General features: G+C 40.1%; 1 protein-coding gene across 2 annotated transcripts in view; it reads left to right on the forward strand.

The window, feature by feature from the left end:
- The window catches only part of sorcs2 (sortilin-related VPS10 domain containing receptor 2), a 301,656-nt gene that overhangs the window by 90,276 nt on the left and 195,111 nt on the right, over positions 1 to 16,269 (forward strand). For both annotated transcript variants that reach the window (XM_017310548.1, XM_008435096.2), the window contains exon 2: positions 3,707 to 3,774. In XM_017310548.1, coding sequence (XP_017166037.1) covers positions 3,707 to 3,774 — 68 coding nt within the window. The remainder of the gene's footprint in view (positions 1 to 3,706; positions 3,775 to 16,269) is intronic.

The raw sequence follows: 16,269 nt of genomic DNA on the forward strand, positions 1-16,269 counted from the left end.
TGCCAAGTTGTACTCTTAATGCAGAGTGTTATGTACAATAGAGCGATACAGGAATCTGGCTTATGTGATACTTTGCTGTTTTTTTTTCTTTTTTTGTTTCCTCCCAGTGTGACTTTATTCTTGATGTAGACCAAATGTTACTTTGCTTCATCGCCGGTTTGTGGCTAAACGGAGATCAGTAGAAATATTTTTGTAGTGGAATAAGACTGATTTTTACGTTGTGGACTGAAAGGCACAGTGCCATGGAATGTGTCGAACATGAAGTTGAAGTGTTTGGTTTGATGTTTCAACATGTGACATTGCGCAACTGTGAAAAGAAGGGAAATGATCCACGTCTTTGAAACATTTTTTTAACAAAAGGATATCGAGAGAAAGTCGTGACTCACCGACTGTAGTTTGTAAAACCAACTTTCACTCTAATAAAATGAAAAATATACTGCTACCACTGGCAGATTATTTCACTTCTAACATGAGGAAAATATCTTGTTAAAAGAGAAACAATCTGCCAGTGGAACTTGTATTTTTTACGTCAATATTAAGGTATTAATATTAAAACAAGATGATACATCTTGCTGAAAAGCAACTTTTGTCTTATTCCCCGTGTAATACTTGAAACTAGAGCAAAATACTTGGTAAGATTTAGTGTCTTTTCACTGAGGGGCTGGATATGGGTGAACGGGACAAAGGAAGTGGAGAGTTGCTCAGAGGGCATGGCCACTTATGGTGCACATGGCAGATCTAATCCTCCTGTCAGGGGACTTTCAGGCTGCATGATGAGCGTCAGGCTCGGCACCAGCGTCTCATTAGCAGGAGGGGCAGCTGTGCAGAGGTGGACAGCCTCTCCTCAGAGTGACCAGTTGGGTCGCAGAAGGCTGGGAACCAATCAACACTTAACCCTCCCACTCCAAGGTTGATTGACCTTTTTTTGTGTCTTTTGTTTGTTTTTTACATTTATATGTTAATGCTAAGTTTACATCTTTATTTGCCTTAACGATCTGCATTTTCTGTGTCGTCAACTTCAATTCTAAATGTGTTTTTTTTTTTTTAATATACTACCATAAAAATCACTTTTTTTTCAATTTTTTCATTCCTTGGTCTTGAAACCACTTCAGAATTGTATGTTTTGTTTTCTACTTGTATATCTTTCATGTACTTTAAATAATAAATTGATCACTCCAAGGCATGAATAATGATTTAAAATTTTGCTGCACTTTCTTGTCCAATGACATTACGAGGATTTCAATCTGGAGAGACTCAAACGGAGAAAGAAAGCGATTAAAAGAGTTTAATGACAAAATGAACATAAACATAAACAAAGTCCTTTGGCGTTCAGGCGCCGGCCGGGGACGTCGAGCTGGACTTCGATAAGCTCGATGAACATTCCTGATGCAGCATAGGAACGTAGACCCCCGGGGTCCGTACTGGTGGCGGCGGTCAGAGGAGGATGAGGCCTGAGAGCCGGGAGCAGAAGGTGGAGATGGGGTGGAGGTGGGTTGATCGCAGCTGGTGAGCAGAGGAGGCCATGGGTGAAGGTCCTTTTGAACTGGAGCCCAAACGATGATTGGCTGGAGCGAGGCTTGGATCGGCACTGATAGGTCCAGGTTGCAGAGAGGGAGGCGCTGATTGATGAGGCAGGTGCGACTAGAGTCTTCCAGACTGAACTTTTGTCAAGACTCCATTTCTGAATAATACACCAAAAAATGTCCAAATTTGAAAATGACATGCTAATAGCCTCCCACAAAAACTTCAAATGTTAAAACCTGCATTCAAAGGGCCAAAAATTAAATAAATAAAATTAATAAAATGGAAAGGATATGCTATAGGAATGAGGAGCATTTTTTTTTCTGTCCCATGGAACCAGATTGAGAATTTATTCAGAGCTCAGATATTAGTCCTTAAACCAATAGATTAAAATTTAATCAAAATAAAAGTTTAACTTGCTAAGAAGAGGGTAGAAAAATATTGTTCTAATTTCATTTTTTTTAAAAAAGCTGTGGAAAAGCAGATTGCTGGCATTTCAATGTAGTTAAATAAATAGATTTAATTTCTATTTTAGATTTATGAACGCGTCTAATTCGATCATACATGTTTTCTTCAATGAAGAGATCCTACCTGCTAATCCATGCTACATTACAAAGAAAGAAAAAGATAAAGAAATAGAGGGTGACATTATTAGAATAGAAAATAAGCAGTGAGTGTAAAAGGGAGATATTTTTATGACAGAGTTTCCCTTTTTTTCCTGCTGTAACACTGAAAAACCTACTCTTGTTTGGATTTAAAATATTTGCAGCAGACTGAATGCTAGAGGCGCTGAGACTTTGCTTATGTTGGAGGCAACACTGGAGCTCTTAGCTGTACTTCATGCAAATTACCCGACAAGAATCAAAACATTCCCTAGAAAATATTTCGGCCTGAAGCCGTAACTTTGATAGTCATTTGAAAAACACCACATATTATCATTTCTCAAAAGGATTTCAAGCAGAAGTTTACTTCCTGACAAATTTTCTTTCCTCGTTCCCTCCCTCCCCCACACAAATCCTGAATCTGATACTTTAGTCAACCAAAGTAGTCACACATTACAAATCATAAGTGCACGCTGCCTGTAGACGGTTCAGTGTAGGTATGGTGAGTTTGCTGCTTACATTAAGATGAATCAGGAGTGTCTGAGTTAGCTAAAACAGCCTGTGTTGGAGGGAGAACCCCCTCTAGCCAGTCACCTCTGCTCAGCCTGGGGGCTAGTCCGGGGATCTCTGTCTGCTCCTCTACCTAGAACGCCCCAGCAGCCTGTCAATCACGCTTCTGAGCAATGCCACGTTGCCTGACCGGTTGACCGTCTGGCCGTTGCATCGCAAACCCCAGCAGACCTTTGCTGTCGAGAACAGAAGCTCTAAGAAAAAAACAGAGTTTTGTCTCATCCTGTGTAGCCTCGGTCGGTGGATCATACCAATATACCTCAGTTAAATGAAAAGCATATTTTAGGTGTTGGATTATACTGTAAATATTAGAAATGCTGCCATATTAACATCAAAAACCAAAAAAAAATTCTAGACTGGGAATCGATGACAATGTGCTGGATCTACTCAGTCTAACTCTATGCTTTGTGCTCTGAGAGACGTCATACTTTATTTATTTTACATCCTAATTATACTTTTTGAACCATTTGAAAGGAGGTTTGTTGCAGTCTATTTTTACGTTTGACCAAGGTAGTCAAACTATTGCTTTAGTCAGTTTCTTTATTATTTATTATACATCGGTTGCCATTCTCCTAATTGCACAGACGGAACAAATTAAAGTTGTTTTCGCATGTTTGACCAAGCTTGTGAAGCTATTGGTGTATTTAAGTGTGCTGTCTTGGTGCAGAGCTATTAAATAATTCAGTAATTTGTGCCTGTGTTTAAAAAGAACAAAAATAAATGTTTTAAGTCAGTTCAGCAGTGTTTTGTGCTGAATTGATAAATTCAACACAAATTTGAATTTGTGTGCAGTATCGGTATTGGCCGATACTGCACTTTATCAGTATCAGTAAAAGAGTGGGTGGGTTCATCCCTAGTAGTTATCTTATTACCTCAAAAGAAATGAGTGGTGTTTTTAACGACTGAAAGTATTCTTTAAATTTAGACTTTACCCCTTGAATCAGTGGTTTTGACTCCTTCCTGCTCTTTGTCGACTTCTTCTGAATCTTTTTTTTCTCCTTGTTTTTCTGCAGGTCATCCTGATCCTGACCAAGTATTACCATGCCGACTCAACCAAGGTGTTGGAGAGTTCGTTGTGGAGGTAGGCCAAACTCTTTCACCGCCTTCGCCCTCGCTAGCCATCCCTGTCGTGTCGCCTCACGGAGACCTTGTTGCTTTTTTGTTTGTTTTTGTTTTCTTGCATGAGTGTACGGCTTCCCTTATACAGCCGGGGTCGTTATTATCTCTGCCCCGTTGCCTGCTTTAAGGAGACAAGGGCGTGACAGAGCACCATGACGGGCAAAACATCAGCAGGCGGCTAAAGCTAACGTAGGGGAGCAGGAAAGGGGGATGCTAACAGGCTGGAGCGGACATCTGCTTGGACAGATAGGGTATCAGCATGGCACAGGGCAGCGTGGTAGACACCGGCAGCGACAGGAAAGGGGGTCAGGTCTCGCTGGCGGAGCTTCCTCTGTTTAGCCAAGCTGCTCCTCGCCAACACACTTCTCACCTCTCCTCGCTGTAGAGCGGCAGATAGCATATTTCATCCATTCTGCTCCACTTGACAACAAGTATATCTCGTCTTTGTACATATATCCTCATGGAGTATTGATGTCCGTTTCATTCTGCGGCTGCTCGCCACCAGTTCTTGGGATTTCTTTCTTCGACACCAAGAAGAAACTTCTGTTATTTATTAAAAAAATAATGATGAAAAAAAAGAGTGGAAGAGTTTTAAAGCTGCAGTGCGTAACTTTTATTTAAAAAAAAATGTTTTTTTTACATATTTTTTTTACTGTTTAACATGTGACAATATAAAATGAGACAAATAATTTTTGAAAAAATCAAGCTCCTCTACCTCCTCCCTATTGCTGCCCAATGAAATGCACTGCTCCAGACCAGAGCAACCAATCAGAGCCAGGAGGAGGAGCTTAGCGCTGTCAGTCATCCTTAGGAGTGCATTACTAAATGTTCTAATGGCAGAGAAACAACCTACCACTACAGGAAAAACTGTTTATCTGCCGTCTGCCAATGCTAACTTGACCCCTGATGTTAGCAGCCTTAGCATTCAAAGGCTCTTCACCACTCACGGTCACAAACAACCAATCAGTCAAGAGGAGTGCCTTGGCACTGTCAGTCAACTACATGAATGTGGTGCCTAACAGGCTAATGGCTGTATTGTAGCAGAGAGCGAGTGATAGACAAAGCGGATGATTGACAGCGCCAAGACCTGCCTCCTGACTCTGATTGGTTGTTTTTATGGCACTGGGGAAAGGCAGAGGAGCTCGACTTTTCTCAGATTGTCTATGCAGTTTCACAACATAGTGACGGTTTCAATAGATATCTACATAATTTTTTGTTACATACTGCAGCTTTCATAGCATTTGACTCTCTGAATAAAGCCGGTTAAACAGCAGAGTTAGAGATTCACCACACTGGTTCGGGTGGACCGTCTAAAAGGCTTCCACACACAGCAAAATGTCTGACGGCGGGGCTTAATTCATGCCGTTCACCTCACTGACGACTCCATGACTTCAAAGCTTCCTCCTCTCATTAGCTCTGAGTGCCAGTCTCCCTGGAGGACAGTTATGAATAATGTACATATTTTTTTCCCTCCTCTCCGTGTTGATGTTTTAATTGTTGAAGCGTATGAATAATGCGACTTTAAAACTCGGACACCTTGCTTGTGTAAGTAAAAGAAACAAACAGCGGAGTTTTGTCCGAATCTTAATTGGCAGGAACGAGAGCGGGCCATCTGCCCCGCTGGTTTCATTGTCCAAAGCACGTAAAATGTCATTAAATTACTGGAGTTTTTTTATTTGTTTTCTTTTAACATGGCTACTGTAGAGTCATCCTTCAGTTTGTCAACGGGGTGTTTTTTTTGTTTTGTTTTTTTTTGCGCTTCCCGTGTCGCTGTGAGTTTTTTTCGCGGCGAGTGGTCGGCCGCAGTCAGCCGCAGTCAGCTGGCCTTTGGGCTTTGAAGTCCCTGAGCTGTAGGATCAAAACAGGAAGATGAATGGCTCTGCCGTCTTCGACTGTCAGGTAGCATGAGATCAACGCGTCAGGTTTCTACAGAGGGGAAAAGTTACCGACTCGGAGGGGAGGAAGGGTTTTGGGGAATTAACAAAATGAGAGCATGATGATGAATTCAACAGGGATCCAACTTGGCAAAAAGAAAAGAAAACCTGCACAAAACATTTCCTGTTGACGGCTTCTGTTCTGAACATGGAGTTGCATTGCCTGGAAGGCAACAGGAGGAGCGTTCATGTGTTCATAAGGCAGCTGCTTTAAATAGTGGTGGCATAACCTTGGTGAAAGGGTGCATTAAGACATGAAATCGTGCCGAAGATGGAACTCGATCTGAATTGTCGTCGTCAACTAGTAATAAAAAAATGCATTTTTATTTCGAGCTACGTAAAAGAAATAATGCATAAAATGGGTATAAACGGAACAAATACATGTACTTTATTCACAGTAGTAAACTTTAAGTAAGACATTGTCTGAGTCATCAAATTCATATTTTATAAAGTAATACTGTATTTAGACATAAACAAGAATTAATTCAGTTTGAAAAGCAGGGAAGACGTATATACTATATATATGCATATATATAGTATATATGAATACTATATATTTCTATATATAGTATTCATATATAGAAATCGTGTGGTGTTAGCTTTGCTTTGAAGTTTAGTATTTTATCTTATGTACACATTTTTCAATATGCATTTTCTTTAAAACCAAAGATGTGACTCCTAACCAAATGAACATTTTAACTGTATACCATAGAAACTTATTAATTATATAATGGAATGTGTCTGAATCGTTTTCAGTGATGAATAAAGTTATATTTAGTAATTGTGTTGAGGTATTGGTGCAAGCGGTAATCATAATTGATTTGAGTTGTGTACATTGTGCATTAAGATCTGTAGATGAACTAATCGTGATTGGTTCAGTGATTTACTGAAAAGTTGATCCTTTTTAAGTCGACTGTTTTTTTTTTCTAATGCATGTTTTGAAGTGTCACATTTGAATATGTTTCAACTTTAAAGAAGCTCAATTTTATTCATATTTTTAGGTTTTAAAATAAGAACATAGATGTAAAAAAAAAAGATGGATACATTTTCTTCACTGGGATGTTGATACAATCGTAGGGCAAGAAAAATAGATCTAAAAACACAATAGTGGTACTTTTAGTGTCACTCTTTTGTGGAAATGAAATGCAATTATGAAAAATTCAAGCTTAAGCATGATTGAAGGTTTCAGCTGAGCTGTCCTTGAGAAAACGTTTTGTTCTAATATTCCTTTGGATAAGTGACTCGGTGACGACGACGCTTTGAAATCTAACAGAAAAAATGGTCAAATAAGGGACACCTGGGAACTATTCAGACCTTCACTGAAGCAAAGCATTACTCAACCCTGTTAGCAGCTGCTAGCTGTTAGCACACATGTGGGCTTATCGAGGAGACGGTCCAGCTGGTTTTAGTTTGTCCTCTTTATGAAGTAAATCCACTTTATGTCAGTGTCAACGCTGCTTATATAACACTACAACAAACAAGCTTCACCGTAGTGCTGCGCAGAGAGCACATCATAAATACTAGCCGAGATGGGAAAAGATCAAACGGAGACGACACAAACAAAATAGTTTGAAAAGAAACTAACAATAATGTAAAAAATAGAAATAGTTAACATGTCGAGCTAGCTGTTTAGCCTAAAAGTCAAAGGGTAGGTGGGTCTTTAGAAGCACCTTAAAGTCTGGAGTTGATGAGCAGCTTTAAAATGTCCGTAGGGAGAAGGCATGTGAGAGCAACTGGCTGTTTGACCTTAGCGTTCTTTTGGATGTATTCTGGGTTTTTTTTAAGGTTTTGTTGGCGCTAGCAGCCTTTGTTTGAGTGATCAGACAGGAAAGTAGGTAATGAGAGAGGGGAAGACCTGCAGCAAAGGTCATCAGGCCGGGAATCGAACCTGTGACGGCCGTGTCGAGAACTAAGGCCTCTTTCTGTGGGTTGTGGCACCACAGCAACCCAGATGTATTCTGCTTAGATATGCCGAATATCTGCATATCTAAGAACCTTAGAATCTAGCTAGCATTCTATCTAAGCATAACATATCAAGCTATCTAGTTGTCTATCTAACCTTTTATCTAGCTATCTATCTTAAGTTGTTTTCCATTTTTATAATGGTATGAGTAATTGTCATTGTATAATAAAATGTTAGTAAATAAGTACATCTTCTACATGTCCATTTCATCCTGTGTGAGATCCACACTTCTTGATGGGATATTAATTAAAAATCTAAATCTCCCAGTGATTACTGTTGAGCTCTAATATAGACTTTTAAGCAGAATATCTAAAATCAGCTCCAAACCCCCTTTATTTTTTTGCTGACTTGGCACCAACTTGGTGTGACCGAATGAAGCGCGGCAGCTCGTTTCTGCTCCTCTTTTCATATTTTAACGTCTGGATGATTCGGCCTCTCGGTTCGGTTCTGACGAGAATCAGAAGCGCCGCGTGTTTCTACGCCGCGTGTCGCTCAGGGGAAAATTAAATCTGAATCCGTCTCGCTTGATAACGTCGTTTTAGGTCACCAGACTTGACTCGTGCCTTTAATTTATAGATCACTCCTGATAAAGCTCTCACGTCAAATGAATGAGGATATGCTTGTGGGTGAAGGCGCGAGGATTTGCGACAGCTCCGCCGAACGCTGCTGCTCCAGAAGGAGCTGTGAAACACAGAGTAAACCTTTTTGATCCTCGTACTGGAAGAAGCAGATGTACTTCTAAATCAGTTTTTCCTCTTTAAATCCTCACCACTAATGTTTGTTTTCACACGACGTGTAAAGATTTAAAAGCTAGAGTGGCTGCGTTTCTGATTATTAAAAAACACCAAGAGGCTCATATAACATCCAAGCCCCTGAAGAAGTTATTTGACCCCAGGCTGCCTGCTTGATATCCAGTTACTCCCTCTTTAATCACACACTCGCATAAACAGGCTGCTGGTGATAGGACAGTGCAGGGTAGAGAGGGGGGGAGTATTTATTATTAATGCCGTCTTCTCGCGTCTTTTGAAGAGGTGAAGGGGGGCTGGTAGCCATCGCTCTGGGGGGCTCCACTCTTCCATTATGGATAAGGAGATCGGCTGACAAGCTGCCGGTTCTACGTGAGGCAGATCTACCGAAATTACCCGTCCACAAAAGGAAGTGCTGACAGGATGAGAGCCACGTTCTCCAAACTGTCAGACACACTCCTGTTTTTTTTGTTTTTTTACTTTGTCTTTGAGCCACATGACACGAGTAACGGTTTCACACGAGACAAAGGGAGGAGTTCCTTACATTCATTTGTTCATTTTATTTACGTTTAATGTTATGCTTTTGATTTTTGATTTTTGATTTTTTTTGGCTGAGATTCTTTATTTCCTGAAATTACTTATAGTTGTTTACTTGTATGACTTCATTTAACCTTTATTGAACAAGAACAATACAGCTTTAAAGAACACATCAAAAGCAATAGGTTGTATTGTATAAATCAACCAATTAATCAAATTTATTTGTGCAGCGCATTTCAGTACCAAGGCAGTTCAAAGTGCTTTACATTTTGAAAACATAAACACATCATACAGCTCTGGGAAAAATGAAGAGACCACTTAGAATGATCAGTTTCTCTGATTTTACAAGTTTATGTTTGAGTAAAATGAATGTTGTTCTTTTATTCTGTGAACTACTGACATGTCACGACACATAATGCAAAGAAAACAAGTTCATATTCATTTAGAAACTACAATAATGATGTTTGAACCCTGGAAGCGTTAAATTAACATTTGGTGGAATAACCAGGAGGTTTTCGCTGAGGTTCAGTGCCGTGGGCTCTTTCATTGCGTTTTGTCGCGATAAAATCATCAATATACATCAAAATATGTTGGTCAGCGTTCCAATTATTATGGTTCAAAAGCAAATGAAAGCAGGTGGGTTTTTAGTCTCGATTTAAAGGATCTGTGTTCCAGCAGCTTTGCAGTTTTCTGTGTGTTTGTTTCAGATTTGAGGTGCATAGAAGCTGAATGCGTAACAAGCCCAGGATAAATTTAAGCCAACAAAGTAGGAATGTGTATTTTGCAGGATTTTCCTAGATAAACTAGCAAAGCATAAATAAAAAAAACCCCAGTGAGGTCAGGGTTTGTTTTGTGTGTGTGTGGGTGTGTGTGCGTGTATGCGTGTGTGTGTGTGAGGTGAAGCGCTTGCTGCTGCGGGACATCTACTAAATTAGAGAGAAAATAGGAAGTGAGCAGGCAAGGAGGGCCGTCTCCAGGGCTTCTTTAAGATGAGCAGTAGGGGGCGTCGCACCTCAGACGGACCGTCACACCTCCTCCTCCTCTTCCTCCTCCTCCCCCCCCCGTTTCTTTGTTTATTCCCTCACCCTTTTTACTCTTCTCTTCCTTTTTATGCTTTTTTTCTGCCCCCCTCTTTCTGTGGCCGAGAACAACGGATGTTCAAAGCTGCCTTTAACGAGCAGTAATCAGGGAGATAATACATTATGTGATCCAGAGAGTCGTGGCTTTGATGATTCCTGACATAACTGGGCCATAATAGCAGACAAACAGTAATGCGACGGGATCTCAAAGCAGAGCCGTTCAAACGACAAGAGATCATGCTTAAAAGCTAAATGTGAGAAACATGTCAACAAAGAGATTTTTTTTGTTATTTAGTATAAAGATATATTTGAATGTTTGGATCTTTGAAGATATTCGTATGGAGAAACATTTCTGCTTTAGTGAAGGTTCTTTATGGCGTCTGATCACGGTGGACATTGTGTGGATGGATGAAATACAATTTGGAGGTGGTTTAATGTTGGAAAATAAAATATGACCTAATATAAAAAATCAAATATATCTGAATATACGAGCACATTCAGATATATTTTCTTTGCCAAGAGTTTTTTTTTTTTTTTCCTGCCTGACTTTCTGAGAACTGGCTGCAGAAATAGATTTTTCTTCATGATTTACTGGTCTGAAAAATCCCAGTTTGATGTCGTAACGTAGTAATAGGTTTCCTATTGGCGACCGTTGGATATGTTCTGCCACAGAGACAGATGGACCTTTCAGTTTGGCTGTTTCATACTCGACTAATGCAGGTTTATTTAAAACGTATCCATACTGGTCACTTTGCCCCTTCATCATTTTTCTCTATGATGAAGAAAAAAGTCCAAATCCACCTACATGCGGCGTTCAAAGAATTTCTTGCTAACAGCTCATACTGGGCAAATTTTCATATATTTAAACTATAAGATGTATTCAAATACAATTTGTGAACTGGACTGTCTGCACTTATTGACTAAAGCAATTTATTTTGTCATTAAATATTCTCACAATTATTGATTGATTAAATGAAAACTACCAACTCCAGACAAATCTGTTCTGAAACACAACAGATTAAAAAAAGAGAAACCAATTTAAAATTATACTAATCACACACAAATTATTATTTTTTTTGTTTAATCATAATTTGCACAAACATTTTACAACTGTGATAAAGGGAGAATAAAACGGTAACATTTAAGTTGAATCCCCACTTTTCATCTTTGCACACAAGCTGATGTTAGCTCAACAGTTAGCTGCCACAGGAAGCTGGAGAGCTTTAAATAACCATCAAAGTGTGGGCACAGTTCTGCTAATCCAGAACTAATTGTTTGCTTAGCACTTTTGCTCACCTTGAAAGCGTTTAGCACACTTAGCTTCCCCTAATTAAATGCTTAAGAGCTCATTCACTTGGCTGTTTCTGTAAACTTTGTGTCGAATATTGAAGTTTTATCGACTGTTAAGGACTGAAGTAGTTTGGTGTTTACATTCATGCTGTTGTTTTGAAGTGGTGAAAAAAGTTACTTTCCTTTTGTTCGTTTTTTTTTTTACCCATAACTTTATTTGAAATGAGAAACGTACAGGAACAAAATTAAACACAGACCTTGGAGAACAAGATATAAACCCAAATACAACACTTACTATCATAATTCATATGTTACAAAATATATGAATTATTGGTGTTCAAGGGTTGTTGTCTTTGTAGCTAAATACCATGTTGGTGTTGTTTTCAAACCCAGAGCTTCCCAGCCAAAGAGCTTCCGACTTTGTTGTATTTCCAGTAGGGAACTTGAATAGTTCAACTTCCAATACAAAGAGAAACCACCATTGGGACATAAGTTAGCTTAACTAGGCACCATTGGGCATAACTCCAACCATAAGACGACTGTGAGGTACTTCAGATCTAAGTTCTGGCCTGGAATATGCATCAACCAGCAGTAGCCAGATGCATCCACCACCTTGGCTGCACCAGGACCAGGAGCAGTTTGAGGCGATTCAGGACACAAAGAAGTGAGCGAGTCTGCACACACAAGTCAGCCTCATCCAGACTGTGACTGTGTGAAATTCCATTCCCAGGCACTTGCGCAAATGTCTTATACTGCGACGTTTTCCAAACTGTTCGAAAAGCCGTTTTCATTTTCAGAACTTTGATAGAATTGAATGAGCCCAACCCAAGATCACTCTGCTTCCTCTGGTTCAGGGAACGCTCATTCTGTCTGCAGCACTGCCTTCCAAAAGGCCAGCGCACACTTTGAAGTCATCCCCTCTGCGAAGACACGTAGTCGTGTCTGCGGCTTTTTGTACATTGATCGTACAGGACGGCGCGGGAAGCGGAGTAAAACTCTTGATTCTACGGTCGAATACAAATCTTTGTTTCTGCTTTTGGGCGTTTTCACCAGTACGTCGACTACCCGCTTGCTTCCCACTTTGATGCCTCTTTTAGCAGTTTGCTTCACGTGTTGGAGTCACTCCACCAGAACCAATGTGTTGACGATTACCCCTCCTTGGGGTCCAGATCTCATCCACCCCCAAATTGAAGCAGAAGTGGAACCAAGCGCTTCTTTTCCTCTTCAGCTCGTCTCCCCTTCGCTTCCACAAAATATATTTTTTTGATTAACTCCATAAATTTATTTTCTTCTCTCTGCCTCGTTGTTCTTGCGGCGGCTCTCCTTCTGTCCAGATGGTCTGGGATGATGTAAATACTTAATCGAGTCAAGAGAGCAGTTTCCCTTTCATCTCCAACACCCCACACCTCCACCACTACATCCCCAACCCTCCTCCATGCAGATTTCACAGCCTGGAGAGGAAGAGACCCCAGAGAGGGACCAGCAGAGTGAGGGAGAGAGGCAGGGTACCGGCGAGAGCGCTGAGGGTGGGACCGAGTCTGCTCTCTAAACTGGAGTGGCGGCAGGAGGAGAGAAAAACACTCTGGGGTCAAAGCAGAGTAGAACCATCTTATGTAAAGGATAGGGAAAGAAGATTTTTGAGGCTGCTCAACTCCCAACCCTTGGTGTGGCTAACCGTGTTCTGTAGTGATGAAGAATTTATTTAGTTTGCGTAGACATGGCAGTCATATCTCAGTCTTGCTTTTTCTTACAAATAACAAGAGGTCTTAGTCTTACATCTTGGCTATGACACGTTCGGTTTACCTTTCTCACCAGAAGACATGGAAATGAAGAGTTTGAATTCGTAATGACCTTCGAGGTAGGAAGATGTCAGACTGGTCAGCTATGATCCAGGAGGACCGATGGTAGTCATGTTTTCAGGTATCATCTGTACCTAAGATCTCGGTACAAGCTAGCAAAGTCAGCTAAGCCTTTTATGGATTTCAGTTTCAAATTTATGGTGACACTAAATCAAAAAAATTGTGAATATCCAAGTAGATGAGTAGTATAGGGAGGGGCAAGGACATTTCAGTTCCCACTTATTCCTGAGCAGAATCTCGGTAGCTTGATCCTGAGGCCAGCAGTCAATAGGAAACGGTGCCAGTCCAGCTGAGGGCCCTTACACAGACGAGCAAGTCAACCATCCATGCACACACACGCACACACGTACACACAAGGGCAATTTGGAATCTCCAGACAACCTGCTAATGAACAGAGGGAACATGCAAACTCCACACAGGAAGACCCCCAGGGGCCAGGGCTTTCTGGTTCAGAGGTCACAATGCTAGACCAGCGCCGTCTTGAGATCAGAATGTTAGCGACTGTGCTGTGTTAAAGTAAAATGTGTAGGTCCTTCTAATTATACAAGAACAGATGTGTTTTAAATGTGTTGGATCAATAATGTTGCTTTTTATTAGATTGCAAGAAGTAAAACCACAAATATTAAACCAACAATGTTTTTTGTCAAGTTTATTTGCATAGTACATTTTAGCATCAAAGCAAGTCAACATTCCTTACATGATAAAAACATAATACATTAACCAATTACTAAATGAGCAGCACTGTATATTGTCAAAGACCATCAAAATGATCAAGAATAATCATCAAATGTATATCAGACACATTATTATTAATAGAAGGTAACTCTAGACGTGGGTTTTTAGCCTTGATTTCAAGGAGCTCCGTATTTCGACTGATTCTCCAGTTTTATGGAAGTTTGTTCCAGATTTTGGTCTCCAGATTTTGTTTAATATTTCTATATTATAATATTGTTTGATATCATCTGAGATTTTTCCTAAAATATGCCAGACGTCACTATACTACATTTTTTTAAAACTACCCTTTTTAGCCACCCGGTGTTGCATGAATAGCTTAAACAATTACAAACAATTGAAACGTGACATTTAAAATCGGAACGTTATGTCAGACAAACTATTGTTTAAGAATAAAAATGTGGGCTCAGTGAAAAGTATTTTTTGTAAAGGTTTAAAATTTCAATGCAGCAAACAAGACTCACCTGAATGTATATTCTAATTTATTGAATATGGATTAGTGAATTTGCGTTCTCTGATTTGTATTTCTGGCTGTGATGGGACTACAAACCCCAAAATGAAGGGACACAGTAAAGATCTTCAGCTTTCTGCTCCCACAGATGACTCTCGGTGTGTCCAGGCAATTAAAATTAAAACTTATTCACAACCACCACAATCTACATGGGAAAATGTATATGTACATGAACTTTGCTTAAAAAAACTAGACTTTTAGTTGTTGTCCAAAATACACATAATGTAATAATAAAGCCTTTAATTTAATATAGACTCCCTGAATAAGGGGAAATCTACTGTTTTTCCTTTGTGGATAATTTATTATACAAGAACCAGAAAAGCTGCAAAAATTGATATCCAGGTGAGAAATCACTTTTTTCTTTCACAGTTCTTTCCTCCTTCTCCTCCATGTGCGCCGATGACAAATCAGTGTATTATCCCCTCCATCTGTGTGACGGAACACTGGGGTTCAGCTGAGCCAAATATATATTATGACTACAGGCGTGTGTGTGTGTGTGTGTGTGTGTGTGTGTGTGTGTGTGTGTGTGTGTGTGTGTGTGTGCAGGGGTGTGTGTGTGTGCGTGCGGGTGGCCAGAAGTATCTGAACACATTCATCTATCATCATGCTTCCACCAAAAGCAAGGCTACGAAAGATTCCAACCCAAACCGTGGATGACAAAAAGAAAGGTTGAACGATTAATCTGATTATCGTTACCATGTGAACGGCTCCCTGTAGGGTACAGTTCGGTATTAGATGTTTTTTGTTGGATCGTTTTTTTTTTTTGTTTTCACGTGTTTTGTGGCAGAATCCGTAGGAGTCGGATCATGATCGCACCGATTCGGAACGGGGCCGCGAGCCCGGCCATCTGGAAGAGGTCTCTCATTTCTGCAAACATTCTTCCTACGGAGAGGAACACAAGTCTTCGGCACACAACTGCTGCCCACAGCGCCAAGAGGGAGAGGCGGCGCTCCTACTGGACCTGCTACTGTCTAAACTGGGAGAGGATATCCACAGGAAAGCAATAACTAGCAGAGGGTTGTTAGCCTTAAGAGCTTGGCCTGCCGTCAACCTCTTCCTGTTTCTTCCACACACTAGCTTTTTTATATATATATATATTATATATATAGCTTTGTTTTACTGGGTTTATTTCAGAGGCGAGCACACAAAAGAACTCTTTGGCTTTTAGATAACGCACAACAAAGGGATGCACTCCAACATCGCTGCAGGAGGAGTTTTATAAATGTTTCTGTTTGCAGCGTTGTCTCTTCAGACATCATCTAAGGCGAACTGGGTCTGTGTTGGGAAATTTGTTACCCCAAGAGCCACAAGATAAATTGAGCATAATGTCGATGTATATTCAAATAAATGACTCAAAAGTGGAAGATGGTGTTTTAAGTGTTAATGAGGCAGAACTCTTTAGAGAGTTTTCTCTCAATGCTTGGTTTGCATCATCTTCTTTCAGTAAAGTTTCTCTTTTCTCAGCTTGGAAAAAGTCAAAAGCTACCAATTTTTCACAATTACTCTAGTTTCTATACTTTTATTATATTCACTGATTGTAGAAGTGATCCAAAATTTTGGTAACATCAATCCCAAAATGGTATCTGATTGATACTAGCATGTGGTAAGAACAATATCTTGGTTTCAGATTCCCTCTTGAAATTAATTTTTTTTATTAATGTATTTTGAAGACACATATAAACTCTGTCCAAGTTCTGTCCTGTCACAAAAAATTCAAAGGAAAAACTACAAAATCCCCCAAAACTCTAGCCTGACCATTGGCTTCCTACGCAATGCTGCTCAGTTCTCATCTCTCTTTACAGCACA

This window comes from Poecilia reticulata, linkage group LG18, assembly GCF_000633615.1.
Source record: "Poecilia reticulata strain Guanapo linkage group LG18, Guppy_female_1.0+MT, whole genome shotgun sequence".
Lineage (NCBI taxonomy): Eukaryota > Metazoa > Chordata > Actinopteri > Cyprinodontiformes > Poeciliidae > Poecilia > Poecilia reticulata.